Raw genomic sequence first — 25,651 nt, 5'->3', positions numbered from 1 at the left:
TGTGTTACTGACGGTAGCCTTTGTTACTTTGGTCCCAGCTCTTTGCAGGTCGTTCACTAGGTCACACTGTGTGGTTCTGGGATTTTTGCTCACCGTTTTTGTGATCATTTTGACACCACAGGGCGAGATCTTGCGTGGAGCCCCAGATCGAGGGAGATTATCAGTGGTCTTGTATGTCTTCCATTTTCTAATAATTTCGCCCACAGTTGATTTCTTCACACCAAGCTGTTTGCCTATTGCAGATTCAGTCTTCCCAGCCTGGTGCAGGTCTACAATTTTGTTTCTGGTGTCCTTCGACAGCTCTTTGATCTTGGCCATAGTGGAGTTTGGAGTGTGACTGAGGTAGTGGACAGATGTCTTTCATACTGATAAGTTCCAACAGGTGCCATTAATACAGGTAACGAGTGGAGGACAGAGGAGACTCTTAGGCTGCTTTCACACTATAAAATTCATCCGTTTTAAAGATCCGTTTGATGTTCCGTTATGAAAACCCTGAAAATCGGCCATTAAACGGCCATTAGAAAATCCCAAACGGCCGTTAGAAAATCCCATTATAGTCTATGGGATTTTTACATTATCCGTTTTAACCTGTTATAGCCCGTTATTAATAACGGACGATATTTTTTTTTCGAATGAAAGAGAGCTACTTTGCACGTCATGGATAACAGTAACAATAGCATCATACTATGTATAAACCAAATCTAGTGCAAAGTACCAGAGGAAATTATGCATTAAAGGGGTTATCCAGCCACTTGTCGCTCCTATAGGTAGTGCATGAAGCACGTGGCATCTACCGATGCGTGCAGCGGGGATAGCTGGGGCCATGCTCTGGAGATCGTTGGGGTGATAGTGAGTACAATGTATAAATCCCTATTTATAACTTCAAAACCGGTCTCGGGAGGATAAAAAGAACCAAAATGCCATCTTCCTGTTCCTCAAACCACTTTAGAAAAGGGGCATTTGGCTCTTTTTAGCTCTAATCGCTTTGCTACATGACTTGAGTTAGGCTTCCCCAAGACCTACCTCCATCAAATTAAGCCTTGAGTGCATGAAGACTAATAAGGCCAGAACAGTTGGAATACATTGATGTACTGTCTTAACTGGTAGAAGGACACTGGTGTCGACCATATAAAAGAGCCCTTTCAAGAATTCAATTTAACTGCATTTTAATTTGCTTGTAGCCTTCACTAAAACCTTGTCTGCATCTTCTAGAAGAATGAATGAAACATCATACCTTGACTTCAGTTTATGGGAAATAGAGTAAAATTTGATATAGTACCTTTTATAGTCGCTTCTAATCAAACGCTATGAATAACTCATTATGTGCTTAATGTTTTATAGTGTCACTTAAAACTCAAGTCTAGTATTTTGGCACATGAATGATGAATGGCCCCTGGAGGTATGTGGCAGCTCGAATACTTGTTTGTTTGGTAATAATGAAATGACTGCGCTCATAATAGCTGCGTTAGGTATTACAGGTGGGTAATAGAGGACACAGCGAGCTGAAGAGATAGAAAGGTTTACAACTACAAATATACTATAGCACTATAGACTATACATTTTCCATTAACTGCTTATTAATAATATAACGTATAAAGATTTGTATAATTCATGAAAATAAAATAGATCAGAATTGATCTCTATTAGAGGAAGCTGTCAGTCCCCACTGTGGTCTAAGGGATATAGAGAAACATCCATATGACATTGCATGTACGGTCAACTCTATAGCGCATCCTCAATGTACCACAAATGTGTTCAGTAGATCCCCTTTGATAGGGTTGATGATTCAGATACAAGGGAAATGGGTCGAAACCATTAAATGAAATCTGTCCGCTCCGTACAAGGTATGAAGTTATATTCTCGGGCAATGAGATTGCACATTTAGTTTAACCTTATAATGCTACCGGCCATCCTGCATAAAAAATTGCCCCCTAAATACTGCCACCAGAGGACTTTGCAGAGAGAAGGGGCAAGCCACTGCCAAAGTAAATACATGAATGTTCAGCCATGTGGCCACTGCTATTCTGTGTGTATGGCTGCCTATATTATGATGGGGGGGGGGGGGGGGGGGGGGGGGGGGGGGGGGGGGCGCAATGACATTGAATGATTGTGATTGTAAAATACATTAATTGTAATGAATCCGCTCTCCAATAGGTGGCACTGTAGAAGTTTTTTTCTACAGGAAGAGAGCTACTTTGCACGTTGTGGATAATGATAATGTATCATAATAACAAGAGCATCATAGTATGCAGGGTCACCCCTCTTTTTCAAAGGGTATGGTGACACCCAGTAGTTTCTCATATAATTCCAAGGAAAATTACAGAGGTACAGCATAATAATAATAATTAAAAAAAGATGCTGCAGAATGGTTAAGAACACAAGTCCTTAATAAAAAAAATAAAATAAAAAAAAAAGGACACATCAAGACACCTATTGACCTATTAGGACATTTTTTAAAATATTTTTTTAACTCAAAAAGTCTGTCATTCGGCACCTCATTCTATCAGCTAGAAAGCCGAACCAGTGCAGGATCCAGCATATACATGTATTATACAAAGAGTTATTCATCTTTAACGGTGCTTTCAATCACCAGGTTAGGGGGCGGGTGCAACGCTTGGCTTATTGTTACGGAGCCTAACAAAAAGTGCTTGCGTATATGAAATACTCCCTTAACATGTGTTCCGCTTAGCTTTATTGTACATAAAATGTCCAATTAATAGATAACTTGTCAGCTCTGCCTGTCTGGAGTCTGTGATTCCTTAAAGCAGTTGCCAGTTCTTCCCAAAACACTTCACAGGACATATCAACCAGAACCACAGAAGGAGGTCTGTCAGGGCATAGAAGGCCGATATTGATGTAAGAGGAAAGGCTGCCATGGAGATGTAATTGCGACCAATACAGTTGTGTCCCACCAATCAGAACCGATTAGGCAGACGAGGGTGGATGGCAGATGCAGGCAGTGGAGGTGCCCCTCAGCAAGCACTGTAACAGCTGTAACATGCACCACTGGCTCTAATGACTTCTTCCTCCACATACAAATAGAACAGCGGGCCGAAAAATTAAGTCCAATAGACGGATCGGGTCAGGGAGTCGCCGGCTCAGCAAACAGACTGTTTACTATATAAACCACCAGACAATAGAGCTTGCTCTGTGGACGGCTTGACAGAGGCAATTAAAAGAAACTACTAGGACTAGCAAACACTCATAATATAAGGACTTGTTCTATTTCCACTATATAAAAAGTGAATAATCCAGCAGCTCTATAATACTATACTTCAAGACTGTTCTGTGTAGCAAATCTGATTTGTCAACAATTCAAAATTTTTGCAGCACCATAATCTGCACTTTTTTTTTTAATGCAGATTCCAGGAGAATATTATTTATTGGTGCAATTTTTGTGTTTCACAAGATGTAAATGGGGTATGAAATAACCCCTTTTACTTGCACTGGATATGGACAAGCAGATAAAAAGATGAAATGGGCACTGTCCCAATGAGCCACGGTAGGATATGTTTAATAGTCCAGGGCAATCTTGGGGCTTGAGACTTATGCAATCAGAATGTCGGAAGTGTCAAAGACTTGCATGAGGCTTTTGGCAATCCACTGCAGATCACACCAGCCTCAGGAAAATTCTTGGGCTAAGAGATAGTCCGGGATGTTTGGACATATCCTGACATGGCACTCATCGTGACAGGTACACTTTAAGGATTCAAGCCTAAATCTGCAAAAAAAAAAAAATACTAAAACAACAAAAAACTTGAACAGAGTTTTTAAGCATCACTGCCATTTGAAGGTTGGGGCTAGAATGGCCGATCCCTAGCAATCATATTTCTCACCTATGTGTTATTATGGTCCACTGTGGGGAATAACTCTTTAAAAGGGGTACTCCACTAGCCAGCGTTCAGAATAAAATGTTTCGAAAGCTGTTTTCGCGCTGCGGGGGTGGGCCACGACCCTCAATGCAAGTCTATGGGAGGGGGAGTGACGGCCATGATGTCACGAGGGGCGTGGCCGACCCACGCAGCGCGAAAACAGCGTTCAGAACATTTAATTCTGAACGCTGGCCAGTGGAGTACCCCTTTAAAGAGTTGTTCCCCACAGTGAATCGGAGTTGGAGTTCTTGCAATGGTTGCAAGATTCTTTGATAAAGGGAAACTTTTTCCCTTTATCAGGATTCCGTGTGGCCATTTATAATTATTACATTTTTTGCTGAGGTGATTTAAAAGTGTTTGTCTCATCAAGACAACTCATACATTTACCCTAGAAGGATATATGGACTGCAGAGAGAGGTGGCCCTTGTTTGGCAGCAGCAGTAGCTCTCATACACTTACATAACCCCTATGTAACACAGACATCCGTTCATTTGAATGGATGCCACGTAATACAACATTTCCGCTAGAGTGGACTTTCCAGCCAAAATCAGTGTACGGTTGTCTCAATCTATAGGGAGACAACCCTTTTACATCTTTGAATTCCTAGACTCGACATCTCATCATTCATTTCTATAATAAGTATTATAGAAACACTCACATATCCATATAAAATAGCTCAATGTGCAGCTCCCTGATGTACTGCAGCTGGCTCTTCATAAGTGACCACCACCCACCATCCATGAGATCCAAGGCTTGTTCTTCATTTATTTCTATCGGCATCATTAACTGCAGGCCTGTTATACTTTACCCCGGAACGCTTCCCATCAACGAGGTAAGAAACCAACAGACTGCTGGCCATTAGTACTGGAGATCTAGATTTCCTAAGCACAGCCCTATTAATACACGCCATGCCGCAGATTAAGGAGACCATCCACGAAACGATACAAATAGAAAACCCACTAATCTGCCTTTATTATGGCATGCATTAAATGACCCCATCAATGGAATTGGCATTTTTATATTGAATATAGCATGAAAAATTAGAAGTTTTATCATAGTCAAATTACGCAGAAATGCTAATTTCTGAAGTCATTAATATTACCTCGTGAGGACGCTGCTGGAGAGAGTGGAATACGCGGAGCCCCGGCACTTTACTGGAGCAGAAGACTCTCCGGGCAGTGGGAGTATTTTTCACTTTGCAATGAATCTGTATTATTATTATACAATGTGATACATATGAGGGACATTTATCATTGTGTGTCTTTTGAAAGTATGCTGTAAAGATATATTTTTACTTTGGTTTTGCCTTCCTGGGATCTATTATAATGGCACACGGAGGTTTATAAATTTGGTGCTTGTAGATATAAGTTCAGAAATCACTTCAGAACACCACTGTGTAGGATTCCTCCACTCCTCTGATGTTTCTGTGACTTTTACACCATTGTGAAAAAAAATGCGCGTCTTTTTAACCGGTTAAAGGACAATGGACGTAAATGTAAATTCTCATGCACTGTTACTTAACGCACCAGGACGTATATTTACGCCCTGTACATGAAGCGAGCACAGGAGCTGTGCTCGCTTCATGCATGCAAGTTCCCGGCTGCTATCAGCAGCCAGGGACCCGCCGGTAATTGCAGACATCAGCAATCACCCTGATGTCCGCCATTAACCCCTCAGATGCCGTAATCAATATTGAACGTGGCATCTGCGGTAATGCGGCGGTTCCGATGGCTGAGCTGATTACCTGAGTCATGACTTTCAGGATCAGATCAGCCATTATGGTGGACAGAGGTCTCCTTACCTTCTCTCTGGCCATCATCCCGGGGTCTTCTTCTCCGAACTGCCTTTCAGAAGACCAGAGAAGTAGATCGCCATTAATACTGATAAGTGCTATACCTATGCATAACAGTGAACAATAATGGCAATGTAAGGATTGCTATAAATAGTCCCCTATAGAGGCATAAAAAGTATTTAAAAAAATAAAAAAAGGTAAAAAAAAATCTAATCCCCCAAGAAAGTTGAAATGTACCCTTCTTCCTATTACCGTATACCTCTAAAAGAAAAAGTGTTAAAAAAAATAATTAATAAACATATTTGGTAGCGGCACATGCATAAATGGCTTTTTTTTCACATGGTGCTTTTTTGTTTTCTTGGAATAAGTAATATTAACTTCTCTGCAGTATATAGAAATTGGCAGGCAGACGTCTACAGCAGGAGAGCATACAACTTTGTAACACCAATTTAAAAGGAATTTGTCACTTGGTTTCCTTTGTTATATCTGAGGGCAGCATGAAATAATGACAGACTCCGATGTCTGCAATGTATTGCTTATTCCTTCACGTAACAGATCATAGGATCAACATTTTTTTTTTTACACACAGTGTATATATAAATCCGGCACTGTGCTGGGTCTCTAGGTCCTAATCACGTGCTCTGCAGCCCAAATGCGAGACTCCACGCCTCATCGCAAACATATATCCACCAGTAGAGAAGCGGCACTCCATAGAATCGTGAAAAGTTTTATTTATTCACCCCTCCAAGTTACAGATGCAACGTTACAATCTTACAATGAAAAATATATCATTGTGGTAAATATCACTTGTACACCATGTCGAGCGCACTACTTCTCCTGCTGCTGAATGACACCTTTCTGTCTATACACAGTACAGGAAGAAAGTTGGACCGCCAATGGGGGGGAGTGGATGGCGGTGGGATTGTTTGCTGAGGGGGTAATGGCTGCTCACAATTATCCAGTATTACCAAGTGGGCATGACAGTGGCTCAAAACCTCAGGGGCATTCCTTAATACAGCAATAGCCCAGGTCCAAGTCAAATCCATGTACTCTATATCAAAACGGGGTAGGCGGATGTGAGCGGGACGGTAGACAGGTAATAATGAGCACATGGACTGGAGGTACTCCACTGGAATACATATAACTGGAGGTACTCCACTGGAATACATTATATATATATATTTATTTATTTTTTTTAAATCAACTGGTGCCAGAAAGTTAAACATATTTGTAAATTACTTCTATTTAAAAATCTTAATCCTTCCAGTACATATTAGCTGTTGTATGCTCCACAGGAAGTTCTTTTCTTTTTGAATTTCCTTTCTGTCTGACCACCGTGCTCTCTGCTGACACCTCTGTCCATTTTAGGAACTGCCCAGAGTACAAGCAAATCACGATAGCAAACCTATCATGCAAAGAGCACTGTGGTCAGACAGAAAGGAAATTCAAAAAGAAAAGAACTTCCTGTGGAGCATACAACAGCTGATAAGTACTGGAAGGGTTACATTTTTTTTAAATAGAAGTCATTTACAAATCTGTTTAACTTTCTGGCATCAGTTGATTAAAAAAAAAAATTATGTTTTCCAGTGGAGTACCCCTTTAACTGCCTATTTATACCCATGTTTTTTGTTGACAGGTATGTGTTAATTTTACAAAAGACAGGGCAGACCTAGAACATCTTCTGTTGCAGGATACAGCAATTACTATAAGATCCCACATGAACTCACAGCCAATGCAGAACTTGCAGTCCCTAGATTAGTGTTTTCCAAACATTGTGTCCCCAGCTGTTGTAAAACTACAACTCCCAGCATGCCGGGAGTAGTAGTTTTGCAACAGCTGGAGATACACTGTTTGTAAAACACTGCCCTAGATGGCTAAAGGGATGCAGCAGCAGAAGCAGGCCTTCAGTTTTTCTGGGCCCTCCCCCAGCTGATGCCATACCAGACGGCATTGAGCTGTGCCCTATAGAAGTGATCATACTAACGATCATTTCTGGCTCTCACCTGGAAAGGCATCTGAGTAACCAAGACCAGTGGGCACAAAGTTGTCACAATGCTCAGGGACAGAGCCCGGCATTCTCCTGAAATGCCTGCTACTATTTTTAGATCCCTAAATATTCAGCACGCAGCTCATCGATAGCCAGACAGACGCAGAATCAGCAGCAGTAGGGGAGGCAGGCTTGCAGCTTGTCAGTAAGCTTCCCCAGATATACGCTGCGTCCCTCCGGCAGGCAATGAGCAGCATATCCAGGGTTGGCTGTCTAAAGAAAGAAAAGAGACATGACATGGCCTCTTTAAGATATCAAAGGATCTCCCAACAGAAGCAGGTCTGGTTGTGTCCTTGCTTATTAGTGCCAAAGAATAAAAGGATTATGCCCAGTTCACAAAGGGTGGCTAGGACTGCCAAGTTAATTTAATAGGGTGGTGATAGGTCAGGTTTAATTGGCAAAAAGCAGTATTTCCTTATAAAAAAATAAAATAAAAAATAAATAAAAAATAGGATTGTCTTCATAAGAGACCTGAAATATTTAAAAGGAAACCTGACAGCTGGTTCACCTGCACTAAACTCAATACACAGGGTTATAGTGCGGTTACAGTCATTTATGACTTAAAGGCTTCGATGCTAGTAGGCAATTAAGTTTACGCAATGAAGACTGGAGATGGCTTTTCGAGCTTCCCTGCCTCCTTCCTCCCATATGCCGCCCATCTTCTGTATATGCAAAAATCTTCACTCTGACGTCCTTATGATGCAAGAGACCATGCCCATGTGAGCGTTCTGCTAGAATAACAGAGCGCCTAGATGGGCATCTAAGACGTGAGGAGTGATGAGGAAAAAGCTGTGCCTGTGCTCTGTTATTCTAGAATAGCACTCACGTGGGCATAGGCTCTCATGTCATAAGGATATGAAAGCAAGGAGGCAGGGAAGCTCGGAAAGCACTCTCCTGCCTCCATTGCACAATGGGACATATTTACATACTAGCAACGGAGCCTGTGACAAGTGGAAAAATTTTTTTGTAAGTAATACATCATTTTACTCAGGTTCACCCGCACTATACAGGCGTTCATGCAGGAGAACCAGCTGTCAGTTTCCCTTTTAAATGGATTGATCACCTAAAATAATCCTTCCTATTTAGAACGGGTCATAATTTCCAGAAAACCTCATATCATCTGTGAAACACAGTAGTGGTGGTGGTATCAGGGTTTGAGACAGTTTTTCTGTGTATGGGCCAGCATGGCTTGATCAAACAAGGGATTATGATTTATATCAGTAAATTTGAAATAAAAATGTCAGGACATCTGCTCACAAGCTCAATTTTAAGAGAACAGAAGGACAACAGAGGGATAAGCCAACAAGCCTTTCTACCAAAGAATGGTTAAAGAAGAAAATTAAAGTTTTGGAATTGAAAAGTCAAAGACCTGACCATACTCCAATAAAAATGTTGTAAAAGGACCTGAAAACCCACCAATGTAACAGCAGTGAAGCTGTTCTGTGTAGGAAATGGTTAAAATTTCTTTGAGTAAATAATCTGGACTAAATTATTGTTGCACAAGAGGGTCATACCAGATACTGAAAGTAAAGGTTCACATACATTTGTCACTCAGATATGGCATATTGGATCATTTTCATAAAAAAATAAGTCTAAAGGCCAAAGTTACCATGCCCTCTGGGACTACAATATAGAAAAACATCTAAAAAAAGAGAAGGGTCTGCAAAAGTGGAATACTGGATCATAGATTTTACAGAGACGGTGCTGCATTGTAACATATATAAATGGGCAATATACTCAGGTGTAATGGTATTTCAGATAAATAAAAAATATATAACAACCTTTCAATACTTCTACCATGTTTTATTAACATTGGACTGTGCACTGAAGTTGAGAAGTAGAACTAGTGACATACCTTTGGCATCATCAGAACCAGACGCTAGAAGTTTGGGGTCCATGAGGTTAAAATCCACACTCCAACACCTCTTTTCATGTTCCTGTTTTTCAAGATGGGACACAAAAAAAGTCATAACATTCACTAAGCACAACAAAGAACCTCTATCAAGTAACAAACATTCTACAAATTACCAGCGAGTGGGTTAAGTGGTGTAAGTGCTTTCAAAATATGGGGCAATAGGATGAATGACTAAGATTAGGATGCATCAAATTACTAAATGCACTTGATATGGAACCCTTCTCTATAGATCAGAACAATATGCAACATAAACCATAAATTACACTGCTCAAAAAAACATAAAGGGAACACTAAGATAACACATCCTAGATCTGAATGAATGAACTAATCGTATGAAATACTTTTGTCTTTACATAGTTGAATGTGACAACAAAATCACACAAAAATGATCAATGAAAATCAAATTTATCAACCCATGAAGGTCTGGATATGGAGTCACACTCTAAATCAAAGTGAAAAACCACACTAAAGGCTGATCCAACTTTGATGTAATGTCCTTAACCCCTTAAGGACACAGGGCGTATCCATACGCCCCCGTTTCCAAGTCCTTAAGGACACAGAGCGTATGGATACGCCCTGCGCATTTCCGGCCCCAGCCACTAGCTGGAGCCGAGCCGGATGCCTGCTGAAATCGTTCAGCAGGCATCCCGGCATAACGCCCAGGGGGGGGTCATTATGTCCCCCATGTCGGCGATTGCCGCAGATCGCTGGACAATTCAGTCCAGTGATCTGCGGCGGATTCCGGGTCAATCGGGTCTCCAGTGACCCGGAATTACTGGCTGATCGGGGCCGTCAGAGACGGCCCCGAACAGCCATTACCAGCAGGGGTGAGGTGGCACTGGTGCCACCTCATGATCGCCCTGATTCGTCGGACGGTTTCCCGGCCGACCAATCAGGGCGCCTGCTGCGGGTGTCACTCCCTCAACCCGCTCCGCCCCTCTTCCGGAGGACGTGAGCGGGTACGGGACGTGCACCCCGGGTGCTGGGGACCCCGATCCCCGGCATCAATGCTGGGATCGGGGCCCCAGGAGCGACGGCGGCGGCGGGACTGACCTGCGCGGCGGCAGCGTGGAGCAGCAGCAGGAGGTGAGTGACAGCCTCCTGCTGTTGCTTAGCAACAGCTCCCAGCATGCAAAAAGGGCATGCTGGGAGCTGTAGTTATGGTACAGCAGGAGGCAGACCACCACAACTCCCAGCATTCCCTTATGGGCATGCTGGGACTTGTAGTTTTGCAACAGCTGGAGGCACATTTTTCTATGGAAAAGTGTACCTTCAGCTGTTGTATAACTACAACTCCCAGCTTGCACAATCAGCTAAAGTGCATGCTGGGAGTTGTAGTGGTGCATCTGGTGGTTGCATAACTACAACTCCCAGCATGCCCGTTGGCTGTCGGTGACTGCTGAGAGTTGTAGTTTTGCAACAGCTGAAGGCACACTGAGTTAAGTAGCAAACCAGTGTGTCTCCAGCTGTTGCATAACTACAAACCCCAGCATCCCCAGCCAAAGTAGTATGCCTCCGGCTGTTGCATAACTACAAGACCCAGCATGCCCTTCTGCTGTCCGTACATGCTGGGGGTTGTAGCTTTTGCAACAGCTGAAGGCACACTAGTTGCAAAACACTGAGTTTGTTACCAAACTCGGTGTTTCACAACCAGTGTGCCTCCAGCTGTTGCAAAACTACAACTCCCAGCATGCACTGATAGACCGTACATGCTGGGAGTTGTAGTTTTGCAACAGCTGGATGTTTCTCCCCCCCCGGAATGTGAACGTACAGGGTACACTCACATGGGCGGAGGCTTACAGTAGGTATCCGGCTGCAAGTTTGAGCTGCGGCAAATTTTCTGTCGCAGCTCAAACTGCCAGCGAGAAACTACTGTGAACCCCCGCCTGTGCGACTGTACCCTAAAAACACTACACTAACAAAAAATAAAAAGTAAAAAACACTACATATACACATACCCCTACACAGCCCCCCTCCCCAATAAAAATGAAAAACGTCTGGTACACCACTGTTTCCAAAACGGAGCCTCCAGCTGTTGCAAAACAACTACTCCCAGTATTGCCAGATAGCCACTGACTGTCCAGGCATGCTGGGAGTTTTACAACAGCTGGAGGCACCCTGTTTGGGAATCACTAGCGTAGAATACCCCTATGTCCACCCCTATGCAAATCCCTAATTTAGGACTCAAATGCGCATGGCGCTCTCACTTTGGAGCCCTTTCGTATTTCAAGGCAACAGTTTAGGGTCACATATGGGGTATTGCCGTACTCGGGAGAAATTGTGTTACAAATTTTGGGGGGTATTTTCTGCTATTACCCTTTTTAAAAATGTACAATTTTTGGGAAAATAAGCATTTTAGGTAAAAAAAAAAAAAAATGTTTTTTTTACATATACAAAAGTCGTGAAACACCTGTGGGGTATAAAGGTTCAGATTACCCCTTTTTTACGTTCCCCAAGGGGTCTAGTTTCCAAAATGGTATGCCATGTGTTTTTTTTTTGCTGTTCTGGCACCATAGGGGCTTCCTAAATGCGGCATGCCCCCAGAGCAAAATTTGCTTTCAAAAAGCCAAATGTGACTCCTCTTCTGAGACCTGTAGTGCACCAGCAGAGCACTTTTCACCCCCACATGGGGTGTTTTCTGAATCGGGAGAAATTGGGCTTCAAATTTTGGGGGGTATTTTCTGCTATTACCCTTTTTAAAAATGTAAACATTTTGGGAAACCAAGCATTTTAGGTAAAAAAAAATTCTTTTTTTTACATATGCAAAAGTCGTGAATCACCTTGTAGGGTATTAAGGTTCACATTACCCCTTGTTACGTTCCCCGAGGGGTCTAGTTTCCAAAATGGTATGCCATGTGTTTTTTTTTTTTTGCTGTTCTGGCACCATAGGGGCTTCCTAAAGGTGACATGACCCCCAAAAACCATTTTTCGCTCCTTCCCTTCTGAGCCCTCTACTGCGTCCGCTGAACAATTAACATAGACATATAAGGTATGTGCTTACTCGAGAGAAATTGGGTTTCAAATACAAGTAAAAATTTTCTCCTTTTTACCCCTTGCAAAAAATTCTAAAATTGGGTCTACAAGAACATGTGAGTGTAAAAAATGAAGATTTTGAATTTTCTCCTTCACTTTGCTGCTATTCCTGTGAAACACCTAAAGGGTTAATACACTTACTGAATGTCATTTTGAATACTTTGGGGGGTGTAGTTTTTATAATGGGGTCATTTATGGGGTATTTCTAATATGAATATAAAAACTCAAATTTTATGATGCAAACATAAAGTAGACATATTGTATATGTGAACCCAAAAAAATGTTATTTTGAATATCCATTTTCCTTACAAGCAGAGAGCTTCAAAGTTAGAAAAATGCAAAATTTTCATTTTTTTCATAAAATTTGGTGATTTTTCACCAAGAAAGGATGCAAGTTACCATAAAATTTTACCACTAAGTTAAAGTAGAATATGCCTCCACGTGCCCGTATGACCTCCCTACAATGCCTGGGCATGCTCCTGATGAGGGGGCAAATGGTCTCCTGAGGGATGTCCTCCCAGACCTGGACTAAAGCATCCGCCAACTCCTGGACAGTCTGTGGTGCAACGTGGCGTTGGTGGATGGAGCGAGACATGATGTCCCAGATGTGCTCAATCGAATTCAGGTCTGGGGAACGGGCGGGCCAGTCCATAGCATTAATGCCTTCCTCTTGCAGGAACTGCTGACACACTCCAGCCATGTGAGACCTAGCATTGTCTTGCATTAGGAGGTACCCAGGGCCAACCGCACCAGCATATGGTCTCACAAAGGGTCTGAGGATATTATCTCGGTACCTAATGGCAATCAGGCTACCTCTGGCAAGCACATGGAGGGCTGTGCGGCCCCCCAAAGAAATGCCACCTCACACCATTACTGACCCACAGCCAAACCAGTCATGCTGGAGGATGTTGCAGGCAGCAAAACGTTTTCCACGGCGTCTCCAGACTGTCACGTCTGTCACATGTGCTCAGTGTGAACCTGCTTTCATCTGTGAAGAGCACAGGGTGCCAGTGGCAAATTTGCCAATCTTTGTGTTCTCTGGCAAATGTCCTGCACAGTGTTGGACTGTAAGCACAACCCCCACCTGTGGATGTCAGGCCCTCATACCACCCTCATGGAGACTGTTTCTGACCGTTTGAGTGGACACATGCACATTTGTCGCCTGCTGGAGGTCATTTTGCAGGGCTCTGGCAGTGCTCCTGCTTGCACAAAGGCGGAGGTAGCTGTCCTGCTACTGGGTTGTTGCCCTCCTACGGCCTCCTCCACGTCGCCTGATGTACTGGCCTGTTTCCTGGTAGCGCCTCCATGCTCTGGACACTACGCTGACAGACACAGCAAACCTTCTTGCCACAGCTCGCATTGATGTGCCATCCTGGATGAGCTGCACTGCCTGAGCCACTTGCGTGGGTTGTAGACTCCGTCTCATGCTACCACTAGAATGAAAGCACTGCCAGCATTCAAAAGTGACCAAAACATCAGCCAGGAAGCATTGGAACTGAGAAGGGGTCTGTGGTCACCACCTGCAGAACCACTCCTTTGTTGGCGGTGTCTTGCTAATTGCCTATAATTTCCACCTGTTGTCTGTTCCATTTACTCAACAGCATGTGAAATGGATTGTCAATCAGTGTTGGTTCCTGAGTGGACAGTGTGATTTCACAGAAGTGTGATTGACTTGGAGTTACATTGTGTTGCTTAAAAGGGGTACACTACCCCTAGACATCTTATCCGCTGCTGGGGACCCCTGCGATCTCTCCTGCAGCCCCCCGAGTCATCAGCTCTACGGAGATAAGTTCACTCCGTGGCTGATGACAGGGGCCGGCGGTTCGTGACGCCATGGTTCCACCCCTCGTGATGTCGGGCCCCGCCCCCTTAATGCAAGTCTATGGGAGGGGGCGTGACCGCATAGACTTGCATTAAGGGGGCGGGGCGTTATGCCACGAGGGAGCGGAGCCATGACGTCACGAACCTCTGGTCCCTGTATTGTGAGTGATCAGCCATGGAGCAAACGTAGCTCTGGAGAGCTGATGACTCTGGGGGGCTGCAGGAGAGATCTCGGGACCCCTGCGATCAGACATCTTATCCCCTATCCTTGGATAGGGGATAAGATGTCTAAGGGCGGAGTAGCCCTTTAAGTGTTCCCTTTATTTTTTTCAGCAGTGTATATCTACATAGTGTCCAGAAAGTGTATAACACATGAGTCATACCAACTTGGAAGTCTGGTGGGATGTTCTAGAGGTGTTCCCAAACCTGTGGCATTTCAGCAGTTCCAGAATAACAAATTCCATCATGCAGTCTTGAGAATTGTAATCTTGCAAAACAGAGCCACAGGATAGAGAATGCTGCTCTAAACTAGGTGGACCTTTAAATGGAGAGGAACTTATAGTCTTCCTATAATTTCATTACTTCCTAAATCAACTTTACAGGGGCTGCTTTATCATTGCCTGATAGCTTTGGACAACCCCAATGTCTGGTTAGACATTTAGGACATGCAATAAATGTCTAAGAATGGAATAACCATTTAAAAAACACAATATGGCGGATAGATAGACATGCACATATACACAAGCGGTCCCTCAATTTACAGTATTATTAGTTTCAGGACAACATTGTAAGTTGGGACCATAACTCTATGGAAACCTGGTAATTTGTTCTGAAGCCCAAAATATCATCCAAAAATAGGAAAAAGTGAGGGTTACAGAATAAGTAGATAACCAATACAGATTAAGCAAGCCCTTACATTTAAAAGTAATAAACATCTGCTGGGAGCTTTAAATCAATCTATGCAGAGGACAGGAGCTTCTTCAGGGACCTGCATAATACACGCAATGTCCTAAAAAAGTAATGGAGCTGCCCTCACCTGGTGTCCAAAGGAGCAGCTAACCCTGGTACATGTAAAGAATAGTACAGAACATGTAATACTTCCCTGTACTGTAGGGGGCGCTACCAGACAGGAATTCAGTGCATGCACTTCTGTAATACAGGGTTTTTTCTATATATATATATATATATATATATATATATATATATATATATATATATATTATATGTGTGTATTTAGATCCGAAGGAAACTGCTTGTTCTCTACCACCAACCGTTCTGTCTTTGTATTATTTTATTATTCAAAGTGAAGGGTAAAAACAACAATAAAAAAATAGCCCCCCCAACAAAACGGTTTTAAAGGTGTACTCCAGGGAACTAAAACCATAGACCATCCTTTCCCTCTCACCAGCCTATTTATTTGTCTAAATACAATTTGTTGGCTATACAGAACAGTTTCCCTCTTTCATGAAGGGAGTGAGAAAGACGTCATTATCAGATCCACCTTGTCTTTGTGAAAAGCTCTCACTGAGACTAGTCCCCACTCTCCTGGAAGACAAGCACCACATGATTTCTGTCTTTTCTAGGGCTTCACAGCCCCCCCCTCGCCCCGTTGGGGAGGATCATGCTGGAAGAGCAACAGCCCAGCATCTTCTGTGAAGATTCTCAGTAACAACTTTGCAAATATCGCTGTTCTTTTCCTGCTGTAGATCTAATCACTGACTGCTGCCATCAGAGCATTGGGGGAGAGCTTGGAAAAAAAAAGTGTGTGCTGCTGACTGTGTTTACAACAGCACAGCATGCACACAGCACAGATAGTGATAGCAATCGGCTGGCACCCATTACAGAGAGCCGCACTAACTGCTGGGAGTTGTAGTCTGGGCTGCAAGCAAGGAAAAATAATATTCAGGAGACAACAGAGGCCACAGGAGCTGGCTGTCAGAATCACATGGATAACTACAGAGGACACATAACAGGTATTGTGGTGGCTTTGGGGCATTTATATGTTTAACTTCCCCGGAGAACCCCTTTAAATAATACAATTGCCGCACTGGCATGGTATCATGACCATTTCCCACAGTAAGAGGAACAGACAGAGGAGAGCCATTGAAATTTGCAGACAGCCGGCATGTTAAATGTTACCTGGTATACTTTGGATCTTTGCCCTGTAAAGCCATCCCAGAGAATCACCGTCCCTTCATAATCGCTGCTGGCCAGCAGGTTTTTGTGATAGCTGCTCCAGCTTATACAGCTGCAAAAGATTAAGATAATACATTACAGAAAAGGAATCTGAGAAAAAGGGAGTTTTCAGTCAGTGTGGCGGTATCATATCCACGGGGGCTGCCGTGCACTTCACACCTGCATCATTCAACACACAGTGGGCCCTTCCAGCATGGGACCGAGCCAAACACCTGACGGCATCACATTCGCCTCAAAGCTGTGAGAGATTTCTGAAGCTGAAGACTGTCGCAGGGTTTCATTTATTGCAAAATAATTGGTTTCTTAAGGGAATATTAAAAGGGGGTTGGGTGGGGGGGGGGGGGGTCGCACATGGAGAGGGGAGAACTGCCTGGGAAACCACTACTCTTGACTGTGCCTGATGGCGCAGCTTTCTGCAGATTAGTCTTTCAAGTAATCCCCGGCACAAGCTCATTTTGTAGCCTCCGTGTCTTGTACTCCTAATCTCAGTAATTTAGGCCGCAATGACATCACGATTATTGCATCTGTTAAATGTATTGTTAAACCGGATGTCCCTAAATCATATGCTAAAGAGTCTAAAACATATCTAAATGATGTGTCCTATCTGTCAGACATATAGTAGTATGTTCTCGCATATATATATATACATACACACACACACATATATATATATATATTTTTTTTTTTTATGTTTCTCAATTCATTCCTAAGCTATAGCATGTGTGTGTCATATATATGTAGCCAGAGAATAAATGCAGCACATCAAACGGATCACATCAAAAGGTGGCGGTTTATTCCATAGTGCAAAGGAGGCAATGTGAGGCCTCTGGAACACTAATTACTTTGCACTATGGAATAAACCATCACCTTTTAATGTGATCCACTTTGTGTGCTGGATTTATCCTCTGGCTATCATATCGGCTCTGTTAAAGCGTACCTGTCAGATCCCACGAAAAAAATGCTAATCTTAACCATGTACATCAAATTTTTATGCCTCTATCACCTATATTTATTATAAAAATCCTTCTTTTCATTAGCTCACAGTATTAGAAATCCCCTCAGGGGAAGGGGGCGTGTCCCACCTTGTGGTGGTGGACGGTGATTGGTGGGTCTGCTCATGCAGCCTTGTCCACGACTCATGGACAAGCTTGATGCTGCTGCAGGACTGGTAAGTGTCCCAGTAATTATGGGGACCCCTAGTGGATGGATGTTTAGGAGTTTTTTCTATGTTAAACATGAAAATTAAACACCTTTTGTAATATGGTTGTTCAAAAATGTTTTAATATGTAACCCCACAAGTTTTCGTATCGGACAGTACCCATTTAACTACAACTGGAGACGTGTGCACTCCTACACAAATAATAATAATAATTAATATATATGTAAATTATTCACAATTATTCCCAAAAATCGATTCACATCAATACAATTCAACACAATTTACATACACTTACGTTAAAAAAAAAAAATTTATATATATATATACCGAAGTTTATTGATACATCGAGATATATGATTCTACATAATATAATTTTCAATGATAGAATTAACTGAATTGGACGGCTATGAAAAATGTGATGTGATCAGGCGGAGCTGCAGTATCCTGGCACACACTGAGGGGGCAGCAGTGGTCACCTTCGATCAGTTGATCACTGGGGCTGTTGGGAGTCAGACCACTACGGTTCTAAAATGGATATTAAAGTCCTAAAAGACAAGTTGAGACAAACATGGCTGATACTGGACAGCAGATATCACAGGCTAGATCAATTTCCCCATTAAATAGCACAGTACATTATTCTATGCTATTCCATCCTTCATTTTCTGTGGTACACTGATGTACACCTGCCAGCCTGAGGCCAAAAGGACACTTCTGGACACCGCAAAGAGTATTTAAACATAGCCTTATGTATTGCAATAAAGAAAGTGTATTTTTTATGGCAAGAACTATGGCTATGCTCACATTCAGTCTTTACTATATATAGCCGCACAACCAGGGTTGGGGAGGGGTGCAGAGGAGGGGTGCAGGCCGCAAGAAAATGGTTGCATGTGGCAACCAAAACATTGCTGCTATAAACTTTATATGATATATATATACACACACACACACATATGCAAGAGAATATATGTATATGTTCTTTTGTTAGTGTATAGAATATATGTATATATTCTGTGTGTGTCACTTTTTCCCAAACAGGGTGCCTCCAGCTGTTGCAAAACTACAACCCCCAGCATGTCCTTTGGCTGTCTGGGCATGCTGGGAGTTGTAGTTCTGCAACAGCTGGAGGCACCCTGGTTGGGAACCACTAGTGTGTGTGTGTGTGTATGTATGTATATACATATATATATATATATATATATATATATATATATACACACACATATACATATACATTCTTTTGTTAGTGTATATAGTTTATTATTTTTTATATATAGATATATATATTGTTTTGTTAGTGTATATAGTTTATTTTTTATATAGTGTATGACTAATATATATATATTATTTTTCCCCCATTCACACTATATAAAGAATAATAATGAGCACATAAGGTTAAAGTAAACCGGAGACACTGCCGGCGATGTGCTGGAGACAAACCGGTTTTGATTAAACTACCTGGATTAAAGTTTTATGGTTGGAATCAGTAATAATGATCGCTGTACTATGACTCAATGCCATCCAACGACCCTTGATATGTGGTCTAACATCTTTGAAAGTCAGAAATCCCGACACATAAAGCACTCAGACGGCTCACTCCAGGCAGTGCTTTATAACCAACCAAGTACAAAGTCAAGGAAACTGCCACTGTGAAAAGGAACATTTCCGAATTTCAGTTTCTTAGACAGGCAAATGAGTTATCAGTCGCTCGTATTGTGTACAGTTTTACGCTTCCACGCATCAATCCTCCATTCTTTTGTTGAGCGAGAGGCACCCAGCTGAATGTCGCATGCTCCCGGGGCCCAGGATGCAAGACATAAAGGGAGATTTGTAGGAAAATAAAAAAAAAGTTCTTTTGTGGAAATTTTAAGTAAAATCTGAGGAGCAATAGTTCAGTTTTTCTGACAAAAACTATTCAGCTCTTTGGATCTACAATATAATACAAGGTGTAATAAGCCAGATACAAAAAACATATGTGGAACCACAGTTGTGACAATCCTCACAGAGACATCACCCAATTCTATAATAATATCCACACACTCCAATAAGGCTCCTGCCCTATTTTCAGATATTCCCTGGCGAGCGGGCGCAACACTTATTTTTTACAGGTATACAACATACATTCAATGTATCTGAATGCTTAAAGGGGCATTCCACCCCTAGACATCTTATCTCTTATCTAAAGGATAGGGGATAAGATGTCTAAACACGGGGGTCCCGCCGCTGGGGACCCCCCGCGATCTCCTTGCTGCACCTAGCATTCATTTAGAGCATTGGGTGCAGGGCCGGAGGCTTGTGATGTCACGGCCACGCCCCCTCAATGCAAGTCTATGGGAGGAGGCATTACGGCCGTCACGCCCCCTCCCATAGACTTGTAGGGGACGTGGCTGTTATGTTACAAGCCTCCGCCCTTCATCGCCAGTTTTCCAGCACAATGTGAAGATCACTCCGTGCACTGGATGTCCAGGGTGCCACAGCGGAGATCGTGGGGGACCCCAGCATATAAACGGGGGTGCAATCCTCCAAAATAGCGCATTGAAAGACAAAATCGAGTAGAAATGGAAAAGGATGCCCTAATCCGTATCACTGCTGGGGTCCCCCACGATCTCCGCTGTGGCACCCTGGACATACAGTGCACGGAGCGGAGATCGTGGGGGATCCCAGCAGTGGGACTGCCGCAATCATACATCTTATCTCCTATCCTTTGGATAGGTAATAAGATGACTAGGGGCAGAGTACCCCTTTAATATCCAGAAGACCATCAAACCCCACTATGGGAACCAGCACTCCTCCTCACATCACTTCCACCGCTATTCACCAATCAGCCTGGGTATCTTCCTAAAAAAACGCTGCCTATTTGTAGATCCCCTTGTTTCACCAAAATTGCTCTCACCCATCTAGGACTCCACAAGATCTCTACATTTGTCCTGTGGTATTGGGGAGCAGATTCTCAAGGTTTTCTAAGCGCGGAGGTGTAGCCTCCATGGATGCGACTTGTTTTTCCACCACATCCCACAGATGTTCGATCAGATTGAGATCTGGGAAATTTGGAAACTAGATCAACACCTTGAACTCTTTGTCATGTCCCGATCAGGAGCCCGAAGAAGTGATCGGGACAGTCTGTCACTGTGAGGCCGCTCCTCTGTATCTACCCGCTGTACTATGTTGCGCTGGTTGTGAATAAACTTCTTGAAGCAAGCTGATACGGGTGAGGGCATCCTTTTCCATTTCTACTCGATTTTGTCTTTCAATGCGCTATTTTGCAGGATTGCACCCCCGTTTATATCCTGTACGCTGTAGCCAGTACCATCTTGTTGAGAGACGCCAAGTATCAGCAATGGTGCCTGACTCTTTTCTCTATTGTATTGGACATTCCTAAACAAGTTTTGCATTGTAGCCGGGACATTATTCTGCTGAAAGTGACATTGCCTTTAGGGAATCCCACTGCCATGAAGGTTCAGAAAGGTGGTATGCATCACAGTAACATCCAAATGATGCCATGACCTAAGATTTCCCTGCACAGCACTGCCCATCTGGTCATACGGCCTATGTGTGCACCTTGGCACTCTCTCTTTCCCAAGTAGGCAACGTACAAACACATGATGTAAAAGAAACCATGGTGAGGTTCAGATGCTCACATGCCCCTCAGCGAAAGACAGGGCACCCTTTTGCGGCTTTGCAGACCCAGCTTGCTCTTTCTGAGTGTTGCTGTGTAAGAGGGGGCGTGAAAGAGGAGTTTCAAAAACTGTGATTATCTGTTGTGCGGAGTGAATCTGTGGAGTGGGTGCGACTGCCTATAGCCCACATTCATATTTTGGGTAAGTTTTTCTCTTTTGCACATAGTGGGATAACTGTTAGAGTTTAAACACCCTTTTTCATTTTTTTTTTTTTTTCTCTGTTCCACCTCTAGGGGGAGGAGGAGTAGATTGGGCACAGGTGTATAAATCTTAGCTTGGGACTCTTATTGAGAGTTTGCTCTTTCTGAGTGTTGCTGTATAAGAGGAGGCGTGAAAGAGGAGTTTCAAAAACTGGAGTTTGAAAGCAGGAGATTGAGATCGCTGTGAGTTTTAATTTTTGAACCCACAAGGTCTAATTTTGACTGTCTGTTTTTTCCTATACATTTGTGAAATCCCCATAACTAGATGTCCTCCATGTTGGAAAATGCAGTCCAATGTACATCCTGTTCAATGTATGCAATCCTTGAACAACAGTTTGAGGGTGCATATTGTTGTGCGAGATGTGTGCTAGTTGTCCGTTTGGAAGCCAAGATCCTGCATCTAGAGGGGTGACTGGCAACAATGAGAAGCATTAACAACATGGAGAGGAGTCTCCTGCTCACTGAGCAGGCACTCTCGGGAATAGAGGTGGGGGAGGACAGTGGGACGGAGTTGCAGGACAGTCAGGCAGTTAGCTGGGTTACAGTTAGAAAGAGGGGTAGGGGAAAAAGTGTCAGGGAGGCTAGTCCTGAACTGGCACACCCCAACAAGTTTGCTCGCTTGGCAGATGAGGGGGATGCCATTACAGAGCTAGCAGAACTGCAGCAGGATACCGCCTCTGACCGCAAGGGGTGTCTGCTCCAGTAAGGAGGGAGGGAGGAGTACAGGGCAGGCCAGACAGGTACTAGTGGTGGGGGACTCAATTATTAGGGGGACAGACAGGGCAATCTGTCACAAAGACCGGGATCGCCGAACAGTGTGTTGTCTGCCTGGCGCACGAGTTCGGCACATCGCGGATCGGGTTGACAGGTTGTTGGGCGGGGCTGGAGAGGACCCAGCAGTCATGGTACATATTGGCACCAATGACAAAGTAAGAGGTAGGTGGAGTGTCCTTAAAAATGATTTCAGGGACTTAGGCCGCAAGCTTAAGGCAAGGACCTCCAAGGTAGTATTTTCTGAAATACTACCAGTACCACGAGCCGCACCAGAGAGGCAGCGGGAGATCAGGGAGGTAAACAAGTGGCTCAGAAGCTGGTGTAGGAAGGAAGGGTTTGGGTTCATGGAGAACTGGGCAGACTTCGCTGTCGGTTACCGGCTATACCGTAGGGACGGGCTGCACCTCAATGGGGAGGGTGCAGCTTTGCTTGGGGAGAAAATGGCTAGAAGGGTGGAGGAGTGTTTAAACTAGGGACTTGGGGGGAGGGAACCTACAGCAAAGAGGGGGGTAGAATTACAAAAGGAGGGAAATACTGAAAAAATAGTATTTGGTGTCATCTACAGACCCCCTAATATCACTGAAGAGATAGAAGTTCGGCTTCATAAACAAATAGAGAGGGCCGCCCGGGCAGGTACAGTGGTAATAATGGGAGATTTTAACTATCCAGATATAGATTGGGGTCCGGGGTTGGCTAAAACTACAAAGGGGCGACAATTCCTAAATTTATTGCAGGATAATTTTATGGGCCAGTTTGTGGAGGACCCAACAAGAAGTGATGCCTTGTTGGATCTGATCATTTCCAACAACGCAGAGCTGGTTGGTAATGTAACTGTGCGGGAAAACCTTGGTAATAGCGACCACAATATAGTTACTTTTGACTTAAAATGTAGAAAACAAAGACAGGCGGGGAAGGCAAAAACATATAACTTTAAAAAGGCAAATTTCCCTGGGCTGAGGGCTGCACTACAGGACATAGACTGGGGGGAGGTGTTGTCAAATACTGATACAGAAGGTAAATGGGACATCTTTAAATCAACTCTAAATAACTATACAGCTAAATATATACCAAAGGGGAACAAATATAAACGATTAAAACTAAATCCTACATGGCTGACAAATGATGTTAAAAGAGCAATAAACAACAAAAAAATAGCCTTCAAAAAATACAAATCTGATGGGTCAGCTATAACATTTAAACAGTACAAGGAGCTTAATAAAATCTGTAAAAATGTAATAAAAACAGCAAAAATTCAAAACGAGAGACAGGTGGCCAAAGAAAGCAAAACTAATCCTAAATATTTTTTTAGATATATAAATGCAAAAAAACCAAGGACAGAGCACGTAGGACCCCTTAATAATGATAATGGGGAGGTTGTCACAGGCGATCAAGAGAAGGCGGAGCTACTGAATGGGTTCTTTAGTTCTGTATATACTAGGGAAGAAGGAGGAGCTGACATTGGCCAGGTCAGTGCTGGTAACACATCATGTAATGTACTGAACTGGCTTAATGTAGAGATGGTACAAGGTAAGTTAAGTGATATAAATGTAAGCAAATCCCCAGGACCGGATGGACTACACCCAAGAGTTCTTAGAGAGGTAAGTTCAGTAATATCTGTACCCCTGTTCATGATATTTAGAGATTCACTGGTGTCTGGTATTGTGCCAAGGGACTGGCGCAAGGCGAATGTGGTGCCAATCTTCAAAAAGGGCTCTAGATCTTCCCCAGGAAACTATAGACTGGTAAGTTTAACGTGCATTGTGGGTAAATTGTTTGAAGGACTTATAAGGGACTACATACAGGAATACATAGGGGATAATTGTATTATAAGTGATAGCCAGCATGGGTTTACTAAGGATAGAAGTTGTCAAACCAATCTAATTTGCTTTTATGAAGAGGTGAGTAGAAGCCTTGACAGAGGAATGGCTGTGGATATAGTGTTTCTGGATTTTGCTAAAGCGTTTGATACTGTCCCTCATAGACGTCTGACAGGTAAATTAAGGTCTTTGGGTTTGGAAATTTTAGTTTGTAACTGGATTGAACACTGGCTCATGGATCGTACCCAGAGAGTGGTGGTCAATGATTCGTACTCTGATTGGTCCCCAGTTATTAGTGGTGTACCCCAAGGTTCAGTACTGGGCCCGCTGTTGTTTAATTTATTTATCAATGATATAGAGGATGGTATTAACAGCTCTGTTTCTATCTTTGCAGATGACACCAAGCTTTGTAGCACGGTACAGTCTATAGAGGATGTGCATAAGTTACAAGATGACTTGGATAGACTAAGTGTCTGGGCATCCACTTGGCAAATGAGGTTCAATGTGGATAAATGTAAAGTTATGCATCTGGGTACTAATAACCTGCATGCGTCGTATGTCTTAGGGGGGATTAAACTGGCAGAGTCACTGGTAGAGAAGGATCTGGGTGTACTTGTAGATCACAGACTACAGAATAGCATGCAATGTCAGGCTGCTGCTTCCAAAGCCGGCAGGATATTGTCATGTATCAAAAGAGGCATGGACTCAAGGGACAGGGACATAATACTCCCCCTTTATAAAGCATTGGTACGGCCTCACCTGGAATATGCTGTTCAGTTTTGGGCACCTGTCCATAAAAGGGACACTGCGGAGGTGGAAAGGGTGCAGAGACGCGCGACTAAACTAATATGGGGCATGGAACATCTTAGCTATGAGGAGCGATTAAAGGAGTTACAATTGTTTAGTCTTGAGAAGAGACGTTTAAGGGGGGATATGATAAACGTATATAAGTATATTAATGGCCCATACAAAAAATATGGAGAAAAACTGTTCCAGGTTAAACCCCCCCGAAGGACGAGGGGGCACTCCCTCCGTCTGGAGAAGAAAAAGTTTAGTCTCAAGGGGCGACACGCCTTCTTTACCGTGAGGACTGTGAATTTATGGAACGGTCTACCTCAGGAACTGGTCACAGCAGGAACAATTAACAGCTTCAAAACAGGATTAGATACATTCCTGGAACAAAATAAGATTAATGCTTATGAAGAAATATAAAATCTCATCCCTTCCCCAATATCGCGCCACACCCCTACCCCTTAATTCCCTGGTTGAACTTGATGGACATATGTCTTTTTTCGACCGTACTAACTATGTAACTATGTAACTATATAAAGCAAGCTACAATATAGTGTTC

The 25,651-nt window shown here is 43.2% G+C and overlaps 1 protein-coding gene across 2 annotated transcripts in view; it reads right to left on the bottom strand.

Annotated features, from left to right (window-relative positions):
• COP1 (COP1 E3 ubiquitin ligase) overlaps positions 1-25,651 on the bottom strand; it is a 206,370-nt gene that overhangs the window by 49,469 nt on the left and 131,250 nt on the right. For both annotated transcript variants that reach the window (XM_056532024.1, XM_056532025.1), the window contains exons 13-14: positions 16,620-16,728; positions 9,567-9,648 (exon numbers count right to left, since the gene is read on the bottom strand). In XM_056532024.1, the coding sequence (XP_056387999.1) occupies positions 9,567-9,648; positions 16,620-16,728 (191 nt within the window). The remainder of the gene's footprint in view (positions 1-9,566; positions 9,649-16,619; positions 16,729-25,651) is intronic.

This window comes from Hyla sarda, chromosome 7 (assembly GCF_029499605.1).
Source record: "Hyla sarda isolate aHylSar1 chromosome 7, aHylSar1.hap1, whole genome shotgun sequence".
In the NCBI taxonomy this organism is placed as follows: domain Eukaryota; kingdom Metazoa; phylum Chordata; class Amphibia; order Anura; family Hylidae; genus Hyla; species Hyla sarda.
Note: the sequence above shows the minus strand (reverse complement) of the source record. Positions and strands in the feature narration are given on the sequence as shown.